This window comes from Brugia malayi (genome assembly GCF_000002995.4).
Source record: "Brugia malayi strain FR3 genome assembly, contig: Bm_v4_Chr1_scaffold_001, whole genome shotgun sequence".
Classification (NCBI taxonomy): domain Eukaryota; kingdom Metazoa; phylum Nematoda; class Chromadorea; order Rhabditida; family Onchocercidae; genus Brugia; species Brugia malayi.
In genome coordinates, this window is record NW_025062475.1 from 338,534 (window position 1) to 350,276 (window position 11,743).

The following is an 11,743-nucleotide window of genomic DNA, read 5'->3' on the forward strand; positions in this document are numbered from 1 at the left end:
AAGGAAAAATTAGGACGTAATGATAAACTAAATGAAAAATTTGTTCAAAATACTTTAATAAAAGAATTTCAAATTTGTCACCTTATTAGCATTGCGAAGCAATTGTTTACTAACGTCGCAAAATTTAAAAAAATTACTATTGTTATCGTTGAAAATAGTTAAAATTGACGTTAACTGAAAGTCTTCAATCATTTTTAATATATAATTTAGGAAGTAAAACTCACTTTTGTGTTGAAACAAATTCAAATCGTATTAGTTATTCTATTACTTTATCAACATTTCAATTAATATTCTCTAATGTTATTGAATTGTGTTAGAAGAAGAAAAACCATATCCAATCGGCAATGTCAAGCAGAATGTCAAAAATATTTCAAATAGTGACAGCATATGAGCAGATCATGCCTGATGAAAGGCAAAATTTGACAAAGAATGCCAAATAAGCTCAAAATAAATTTATTATAATAAAAGATTTTAATTTTCATCTTTATTAAAATTTCATAAAATTATATTTTGATCGATTTCATTGTCACGCAAGAAAAAGTGTTGCTGATTGCATGATTTAAAAAAAAATTTCGATGTGTTAATTAATGGCCAATAATAATTATAATGTCATAATGTTAAAAATAAATTAGAAATAATGTTGGTATTACATATTCTTATATTTCATCATTTTAAATGTATTCCTACTCAAAGTTTTTATAGATTGTCTTTTGTTTTATTTTTCAAAGATCAAATTGGATGAGAGTATAATTCCAAAAAAAAGTGTCAAATAAGTTCAAAATCAGTTTATAAGTGTTGGAATTTGTCCCCAAATTAGCTTGTTTACAATTATTAGCTTCTTATTTAATTGACCTCTTTTGTTATTTGTTAATTCCTTACTGACTGCAAAGTAGATTAGAACCGGTAAGATAGAAGCACTTTGTTTATCTGATCTCTTCTATGGTATTGAAGATCATTCGTCTTATTATGAGTTAATGTTTACTACATAAGGAATTATAGCTTTTATTGAGGTTAGGCATTCACTGCATCCTTACATTTACTTCCTTAAACTTTCTAATATTGTTCAATGACTAGTGTTTATAAATAATGTTTATCTCAATAAAATAAAGATTGATCAAACGTCTTTCCTCAGCAAAGCAACAACTATTCATTTCTATGCTATATTTTCAATCAGACCGTATTTCACAACAAATACATTAATTTTCACTTTGTTCTTCAAATTATTAATCGCGACTTCAGTAAAGTAAATTATAATACTATGTCAAAGTACTAAAAATTTCTAAAAGACATTTGCATTTGAACTGAGAATAACTCAACAATTAATTAATAATTTTGGTAAAAAATCATCTATAACCAAATTGATGGTTGGATCATAAATCCAACATGTTAATATATAAAATGTAATAACAATGCTAAATAACGATTTGAATTTGCTCAAAAAAAAAAAAATGCTAAGAAAAAGAAATAAGCAAAACTTACAATTGAGTTACTATTTGTTTTAAATTTGATTAAAAGTTAGCAAAGGGAGCGTAGATAAAATATTTATATAAATTATCATTCTTCATTTCTTCGCCATTAATAAAAAGAAAATCGGAGCTCATGCTTGCACTCTTCTTTTTTGCTCTTCCTCAATTATCTTTCAGTTTTGGAAGAGCGAATTATTCATGTAAAATAGTAATACACTCGCATAGATCGCTAACTTTTGACTAACATAGGTAACTTTTGACTTAGCATTTCAGATGCTATCAAATACTAGCATTTATAAAACAATTTTGAAGTGGAATTTTACAGCATTTTCTTCTTCCTTTCAGTGCTTAAATTTTTTTTTTTATTTTGTTATATTTGAAGTTTATGTTTTTTTGATAATCATTAATCAAGTATAATTTATTTGATAGCTGAATTTGTTACATTTATGTCACGTAAAAAAAATTTTTTTTTTAATAATAAAAATTTTAACATACTTAATATTACCCATGCATAAACACACATGCACAAACACACACACACATATAAAGTTTTAGAGAAATTTGATAAAATTGCAACAATGCAATCTTTTTTTCTCGTTAATACTACTTCAATTTTAATGTGTTGAAAAATTAAAGCAAAATGAAATAAAATTATGCAAAAAATAATCTCAACTGCTTTGTATAAAATATTTTTTTCACAAATGTAACAAATGAAATGAAGTTATTCAATGCAAAGAATTAATTGTTAATATCATATTGTTATAGATCTTTGCTGCTAAAACCTGTCAATACAATATTATCATTATCAATACATCTATTTCATTATCAATGGAGGCAAATTTTCCATCTGAATAAGCATAAATACCATGAAATTCATTAGCATTATCTAGCAGAAATGTTTGGACGGTTTTTGCCAAACTTTTTTTTTTTACAAATTTCATTTCATTAGTTTCAATAGAAAATGTCAACTTGATGTTATGAGAAAAATTTTTGAAAATTTTCGTGTAAATAAAGCATTCTTCTTAAAAACAAAATTATGCGCTAACATATTAATTATGTTAAATTTTGGATCGACCTTTGAGATGGATCGCCAACGTAAATCAGTTGTTATGTTTATTGCTTAATGCCAAATGTCATATTACACTTATATCGTACTTATATCTCTTTTTCAATGCTATTAATTTTAAAAATAATTTACTGGGAGGAATTTCTCTTTCAACATAATTTGTTAAAAAGACAGACAATGTTATTTCTTAAAAATAATACACTAATAAATTCGAATATATATATATATTTTTTTTTTGGAATTGGCAAGTAAAATTATTCGCATCAATATGCACTTCATTCATTTTGCCCTCTTCTTCTTCTTCCAACTGAGTAACACTCAAACTACTGTAAGTTTATTTAAAATTATTGAAATAAAACGCTGTGCTGTAATATTTAAATAATTTTATAATTTTAATAAAGAAAACACTGATAATTTTTGTATAATTTAAGGAAGCACAAACGGTGCAAACAGAGCCGGATTTATCAATGACAAAAATAAGTGAGGAACAACAACAGCATATTTTAATCGACGACGAAATTGAAAAATCACCAGAATCATTGGATTTATCAGCTTCAGAAAAGAAATTAAAATTAAAAAAAATATACCATTTTTTTGTCATAGAGGCGCTTAAAAAACGAATAGAATTATCGAAGTTACTTTCTCAAGAAAAGAAAGCTAAGGAAGATGAGCTGACAATGATAAGATATGGAAAGAAATTTAAATGTAGCATATGTCAGAAGGTGACGAAAAGATTTAGTGAACATATGATGCATCATCCCAATGTAAAGAAATATATTTGTCCTTTGTGCAAGAAATCATTCAGTCATTCATGGACTATAAAGCGTCATCTGGAAAAATTTCATACTATTTAAATTTTATAAACAATTTTTTTTTCTTTTTTACATTATAGAAAAATTTTCTTTTATATCTTGCAATTTTGAAAAATAAGCATAAAAAATTCATTTAGGGTGCAAAATTTAATTGTATTGTATGTCTGAATTCCCATCTGTTATTTCCAGTGTTATTGAATTATCTGTATTTTTTGTATTAGTCAAAATTTTATTATTTATGCATATTTTTCATTGCTGATAACACTTCAATTGTTTTTATTATCATTATTATCAGTTATTTATAAATCATTCATTCTTTATTTTGTTTTATATGCATATTATCATTCCTTCATTTATTAATATTTCTCATATTTCAATGTAGTAAAATTCCCATTCTCGTATCTATTTTGCATCTTTACCATTATCAATTATTATCGCTTTATCAATTATTATTATCGCTACTAGTGAATTTTATAACAAGCAACTAATTTGCCATGAAGAACTTTCAAGTAAGTATATATCGTAATTATTAAATTATTAAAAAAATTAGATTATGTCATATCAGTTTATTACCTAATTGATTATTTGCGCAAATAATATGCAAGCAAATTTTACAGAAGAGTTTTTTTTTTTTTTTTTTTTTAGTTCACAAAGCTCACTCAATCATTTCATTTGTCAATTTACATGCAAATAAATTTCCAATTATTATAATAAGCATTACAACTATACTATTTGTAAGCAATATTTCACTTCTCTTTTTGCTTTTTTTTTTTCTTTGACAATCCAAACTATTTCATAAACTGGTTGAATTGAATTAATAAATTCAAACGCTTAGTCAGCATACTAATTGAGGGTCGAAATATTGCGATATGCCATTAAATGAACCAAAAATTTTGAATATAAGTTCAAAAATCTGCTTGAAAAATATATGATTAAATTTACAAATATATCATCAAGAATGTACAGTATACCTTCATTTAATCTAATATGTTAGTATTAGCACTTGTTATATTTAATATTTATGTTTCGAATAAAGCTATTTGAATGAAAAAATAGCATGAAAAATTATTTTATGATTTTTAATTCGACATCTCTTGCTCATTAATTGCAATTAATTAATCGAAGAGAGATCTTATTAAGTACTCTGATATTTTATTCTAAAATTTCATCTAACAATAGAAATAGTAATAGCTAAATAACAAAAAAAAAAAAAAAAAAAAGTGTTTCGCTTTCGAGTTCAATGACTTTTGAATTCGAGTTTTGAATTGTGCAAAATGATCCTTCTATTTTGGTTTTTTTTTTTCTTTTTTTTTTACCTTAAATGGTCTGATACTTAGGTAAAGTTATTTTCTGTTGATGTATAAGCAAATTACAATCCATCTGTTACTAGTTTTCGCTTTTTCAATTTTTTGTTTTTATTTTTATTTTTTGAATCAACTTATAGCTATTGCGTTTATATATTTCGAGTTTTCAAAGTATTTTCTCAATTATTATTAAGTTTTAACGTTTTAATAATCTCATTTGTTCATTTATATTTGTTTTATTACTTCTTTTCTTGCCTTTTGAATTACTATAATTATAATATTTCAAAAATTCTTTTTTGTTATTTTAAAAAATATTTTTAAAACTTAATTTTATTCAATAACTGGTCGTTTTTTTATTGCTTGACATATGTTTCATGTGATCAAACTGTGATAGCAAAATTTTGCGTGAACTTTCATTTTTAATGAATGGAGTAAAACAAAAAAAACTGATTTATTCATTTTTATCTTTTAAAATATAATTGCAATGATTTATAAATAAAAAAAGATTGAAATGATATAAGTTAATTTAATTAATCTTCATCACTGTTACTGTCTGCATCAACACAATCACAAATGATACCACTTTCATCGATATCGGTTAGAACTTCATTAATATTATATTTTGCTGGTTGACAATCAGAAAGATTTATACGCATCAAATTAATCTGCAAGTAATCATTAAATTTTTTAAAAAAAAAAAGAAAAAATTTTAAAGAAAAAAATTTTTCTAAATAGAAACATTTAGAACGATCTAGAAAATTTCAATAAAAGTTACAATGGTAATTTTCATCGTTTTTTGAATATTTTTACCATAATAGTGTTAAATAGAATCATATTCTTCTCCATTCTTTCATTTTGCTTTTTAAATCTTAGAATAAAAATTGAAAATGATTAAACAATATCATTAGATAGACAATAACTTGTTGTTCTGGATAAATCCATGGCTTCCAATTAGGACAATTATTTTGCTTCCAATGTTCATATTTTAGACAAGCTCTGTGTATTTTTCTGATAAACTTTGGTCCAATAACTTTAGCGAAATGATTGGTTAGCCATGTTGGTACTTTGCCTAAAAAACGAAGAAAAAAACACATACACATATGTTGAAATTATAATCTTGAAATAATTTTATATCTTATGATAAAGTAATTAATGAAAATAACTTATGAAATTTTAAAATCAAGATAGAATAAAAAATATTATTGTATTTAAGTTTAATGATAAAAAAATTATCATTACTTTCATTTGGAATAATAGCTAAATTAATACTTTAAAAAGATAAGTCAAGTATTTTTCAATTAACAAACTTAAAATCCTAAAAGAAATGTTTTCCATTTCAGCAGAGAAAAAATATGCTAAAGTTTTAAGACTTTCTTTTTCTTTTACTTATTTTGCTAAATTTAAGCAGTAAATGGGATTTTATAAGCATTTTGTTAAAATTATAATTTTCCAAAGGTTCAAAATTGTTTTTAAATAAAAAATGATTGCTACTTTATAATTAAAAAAAAAAAAAAATATCACTAAATTATAACAAAATAAAAACAAATTATAGTAGATACATGTTCAAATTTTAAAACAATTTATTATTCTCATTATTATTAACTACTTCTATTGCCAAAAAAAAAAAATAGCATTGCTTTTATTTGAAACAAAAAATAAAGAATATTTGATCTCAATAAGTTAAGTTGGTTAATTTTCAGAAATTTTTAAATAATAATAATAAACATATCTGATTTTGCTTTAAAAATTATAAATAAACTATGTTAAGCATTTGTTTCTAACTAACAAAAGCTAAATGAGCTTTAATTGATGTATAAATTTCAAATTGTTATTATCCAAATAAAAATATTCAACTGATAGATTAAAATTATTGCAGGATGAATTAATGAATGATTAAATAGACATACCTTTTGGATCTGAATGATTGACATAGGTAACTTGGCAACCGTTTTGACCCATATCACGTATATGATATGCTGTCAAATGTACCACACCTCTGATATATCCTTTAGCAGGTGGATATTTCTGAAAATTTGTATTTCTTTTTTACATTTATTTAAAATAATAAAAACATAATTGCAATATGAAAAAAAAAAAAAAAATATTAAAAATATTCATCAATTCTTGTTAAATTAGCCTTTATTTTAGCTTCAACCTCTGATCATTATCATCTATTCCACTTCAATTATTTCATATTTGTATTGCTAGAAATTTTTGAATTAAATTTTTATCAAAATCGAAAATCAAATCTTGTTTTTAGCTTCTATTTAAAATATACATTTTTTTTTTCTTAGTTGTAGAAAATCTATTATAAATTATATTTTAATCATAGATTTGAATTAAAGAAAGAAAAAAATTTAAGTAGCATTTATTACAGATTTATTGTTAACTTTCTTTTACAATGTTAATTACAGAAAAATGAACTATTTGAGAAGTATAAAAGAATTCTAAATTATCTAAAAATAATTTAAATTATAAAATCTATGGCTTATGTGAAATATTCCTAGTTTTTCTCGAATTTTTTCGAATTAATAATAACAATGAATTTTTCACTATATTAATTATAATTACTGCTGCAAATTATTTAAAATCTTCTAACTAAACAGAAATTGTCAAATTAAAATTTATTCATTTTATTTTTTGATTAATGATGAAATTAACAAATAAGAATTTTACAAATTGCTTAATTTTGCTGATAAAAAAATTTACTAATTTTATAGAAATAAGTTAACTCTACCTTATGACATACTGAATGACTACAAATATACTTCTCCTTACCAGTATCTAACCATGATCGTTGTAAGACAAAATCTCGAGCTTGTAACGGTGGCATACCTCCTACTAAAATTTAATTTATTTATCAATATAAAAGCTAAGTGAATAAAATTTGGAAATTTTTTTTAATATTAAATAATATAAAAAAGCTAAAGAGGCTTTAATGTCTCTTTAGCAAAATATTTTAAAAAAATTTTTGAAATCAGATTTTTTTTTTTGTTATTTTGAAATTAATAATTTTTTGTTTTTAATAATTTAGATTAAAATCAAATCTCATAATTAAAAAAAATACACATATTTCAAGATTTTATCAACTTTTTATTAATATTAAGAAAGAAAAAGGAAAAAAAAAATATGAGTAATTTTAATTCAAATATTTTTTTTTCCTTTCCACAAATTCTCCCCTATTTCTCTATCATTATCTTTTCATATTAAATTTTTAAATAAATAAATAAAAAGAATTGAGTGTTTAAGTTTTTAATTTTCATGAAATAATTTTTGGTTTATATTATTTCTATCAAAATGAATGAATGAATGAAAAGAATTAAAAATTTTTTAATGGAAGTATGAAAAAAAAAAAAAAAAAATTATTACCAGCATAATAACAAATATCATTATTAGGATTAATTAAGCCTATATCGATAGTTTCAATATGATATTTATCCCAATTAGGCCTGTACTGTGAATCATGTAAAACATCATAGATAGTTGAAGCTGATACATCAATTAATATTGCTTTAGCCTAAAATTATATTATCAAATAATTAAATTTAAAATGATAAATGTAAATTAATAATGTTATAATTGATATAATAATAAATTTTTGTGAAAAAAAAAAAAGAAAATTACTCATTTCTATTCATTCAAAACAAAAAAAGTCCTTTTTCTTTTTTTTAAATAGACATAAAAATTGTTGACCAATTAAGCAAATAGATTTTTTAATACGTCCACTTTTTTTTTTTTTTTTTTTTCCACGAGACAAGTCAAAGATAATGATGGATGACAAGTCTTCGTGTTTCCATGTCTCATCATTTAAATTTGCAATGAACTATTGATGAAAATCGATGATATGTCCTAGGTATGATGAAATAAGGTATTCGAGAGTTTCAGCCGATTGACTAAACTTCCGTCCGTATAATCGAGAATGTAAAAACGTATAAACTTATTTCACACCGTTGATTATTGCGAAAAACTGAGAAAGTGAACTATGAACTATTATGACTCATTTTCGTACAACAAGTTGATTGATTATTCTGAGAAATTTATGTGACATCCTAGTCACTGCAAGATTTGCCATAAATGTTTTCTGTTCATGGTGTCAAATAATTTTGTATGGCTAACAAAAGTTATATAATTTCAAAAAAAAAAAAAATTAAAAAATTAAAAAAGCTTATGTAAAATAAAAATTTAAGAGCTAAATGTGATTTATGAGCTAATAAAAGCATTACAGCTATGATATTTATTCTCAGATAATTGCAATACCTTAGTATTATTCTATTTTGAAGTATCTTTTCAAGAATTTTGTCAGTAGTAGAGAGATCTCTGATGATCAGGGAGATATGATAGAAGGGAGTTCACAATAAACTTCTTGAATGCTTCCAAAAGTTGAGATGAGATTCTATCAATTTTAGGTATCTTTCCAGGTCTTATTTGCACATAACTTCGAGAGTTGTTTTCAAAATTGATGCTAAATGGGTACAAATTAATTTTAACTAATTTCTCAATAAAATGCTAAATTTCTTAAAGTGTTCAGATTATCAATTGGAAACGAATGGTTTGTTTATGTGAATGAAGAGTTCAATCATTTGAACTAAAGAAAGCAACATTTGTTGACCGATGTATTGTTGGTTTATACTCTTTTCAAAATTCTCAAAAATTCATATGGTACTTTCAGGGATCAAAGATTCATTCTGACTAATTGCAAAATGTATAATAAATTAATCATGAAAAAAAAGCAATAACTTTCATTTCACTTTTTCCTTTCGTTTTTTTTTTTTTTATATTTTAGAAGAGAAATTAATTTCCAATTGAAATATAATTCAGCAATAAATCCATTTTTTTTTCCTTAAATTTTCTTAAAATTAGACTAGATAAAAAATATTTATTTAAAATGAAATAATATAGGATGAAAAAAGAAAAAAAAAATTATTAATATTACATTAGTAAATATACTTCGTATTTATACATTTAAAATACAAACTGTAACAATTTGAGTAAAATGAAAAATTATTAATTAAAAAATTAACAATTACCTTAATCATATGAAGATTGGAATTTGGCACTGATTTCGTCCATATTTTAATAATATCTTTATTATATGCTATATTCCAACCAGAATGATTTTCGCATAATTCGTTGATATAATTAAAATCATTATCATCCAATACTTTTACATGGTTAAGACGTATGCCACATTTATAATAATGATTCTCCTCATTATTATCACTATCTATGATAATTATTATAAATTTTTTTTTCTTCCAAAATTATAATAATTATGAATTATGAATAATGTTATATTAGTTATTGGAAGAAATATACCTACAGTATGTCTGATAAATTGTTTTATTCTATAATTAAATGATAAATTTATGGTAGAAAAATTAAACTTTTTAAAAATACAAAAAAAAAAAATTTTTTTCTTTTAAAAAAACATAAGAAATATTTTTTCGTACGTCTCTCTTTACTGGTAAAAAGAAAAAAAAAATATGCAAATTCATTCAAAGCAAAAATCTGAGTGATAAATCTAAGTGATAATTTAAGTGATAAAAAGTAATAAAGTAATAAAAAAAGTGATAAAAAAATCTAAGTGATTTTTATCTAAGTGATAAAAAAGAAAAAGATAATAAGAAAAAAAAAATTACAAGAAAATTTACATTGCAAATAAAAATTGATGTTTAAATTTGATACATTATTTGGTCAGAAAATTTAAACAAACCGTAAAAATCTAATTCATTTATTAACCGATCAATTAATTAACAAAATTTTTATTTGTTTTAATAACTAATTGAAAAACAAAATCATTCTGCTAATCAAACTAATTAGCTTTGCTAAATTTTATAAAAATTAATAAATCAAATAATGAATAATGCAGGAAGAGAGAGAAAAAACAAAGAAAGAAAATAAATGTTAATTAAAATATACCTTTAGTCATAATTAAAGAAATTAAAAATGTCAGCGGAATTCGATGCAATTCTTTTTGGATATTATTACATTTATTGTATTCAATTAAAATATATCTGAAAAAAAAACGCGAAATTATTGTTAAATGTTATGAAATGATTAATTTATCTTCATTTAAATTCAAAAAATCAATAACTTTAAATGAAGTTAATAATTGTTAAAAGTAATAAAAAATTAAAAAAAAAAAAAAAAACGAGAAAGGAAGAATTAAATTAAGCAAACAGTTCGTTCCTTTTAGAAATAATTTGAACACAAAACAAAAAAGAAAATAATTTGAAAGAAATAATTTGTAAACAAAGCTATTAAAATTAAATGACATAAAAGTAAGTCACAAAAATTACAAATGGTTTTAAATAAATGATATTTTGAATTGGATTATATGAGAAAATATACAAGATTTATTTACAAATAAATATACTTGTTTACACTTATACATGAGTACTGAAATAAACATTTATCAGTAATGCACTTTAACATTGGCACTGACATAATCAGAAAACTTTCTCTTTTCAGAAATTATTTTTTAATTAAGTAATTAGAATACTTTCTAAAATTAGAAAATTAATTTCAAAAATAACAGAAATGAAATAATACATATATATTTGCTTATGTCAATTAAGTTTTCATTATAAATCTCAATTTTAAACCAATCAACATTTTCACATTCGATTTATTGTTTACATGTTTTTGAGTTTAGAGTCTAATTATTATCATTATCACTCAAATTACTAATTATCATCCACTTTCTCTCTTCTTTCAATTCATTATTTGAAAACACATATCTACAATTTATTCAAAAATTCGACATGTTCATAGAGCAAAATTTAAAACTTAAAATAAAGATAAATATGAAAAATTTTTTGAGTAAATTTGAGCAAAATTTTTTACAACAATGAAATAATTTATATAATGAATTTTTCGCTTCAAACATTATACTTTATACTTTTTTATTCAGCAATTTTATACATTAATTATTAACAAATTTTAATAAATTAATTTAAAAAAAAGAAAAAAAAAACAAAAAACTTTTTTTTTAAGCTCAATTATTAGTAACAGTAATTTATTTATAATTATGAAAGTAAAATAAGATTTAATTGCTTTTTGCATGAAAATTAGTTCACTTATTTAAAAAAAAAA

At 22.4% G+C, this 11,743-nt stretch overlaps 2 protein-coding genes across 2 annotated transcripts; one reads left to right on the forward strand and one right to left on the reverse strand.

Moving 5' to 3' along the window:
• Positions 1 to 2,800: 2,800 nt before the first annotated feature.
• Positions 2,801 to 3,386, forward strand: Bm17312 (Uncharacterized protein; the record flags this gene model as incomplete). Its single annotated transcript, XM_001894106.2, has 2 exons — positions 2,801 to 2,860; positions 2,964 to 3,386. 2 exons carry the CDS (start codon positions 2,801 to 2,803, stop codon positions 3,384 to 3,386), a joined length of 483 nt encoding a protein of 160 aa, XP_001894141.2.
• A 1,792-nt stretch (positions 3,387 to 5,178) lies between these two features.
• On the reverse strand, positions 5,179 to 10,577 carry Bm1578 (Uncharacterized protein; the record flags this gene model as incomplete). Its single annotated transcript, XM_043076085.1, has 7 exons — positions 5,179 to 5,313; positions 5,569 to 5,717; positions 6,556 to 6,673; positions 7,386 to 7,489; positions 8,018 to 8,165; positions 9,676 to 9,872; positions 10,568 to 10,577. 7 exons carry the CDS (start codon positions 10,575 to 10,577, stop codon positions 5,179 to 5,181), a joined length of 861 nt encoding a protein of 286 aa, XP_042932019.1.
• Between the last annotated feature and the right edge of the window lie 1,166 nt (positions 10,578 to 11,743).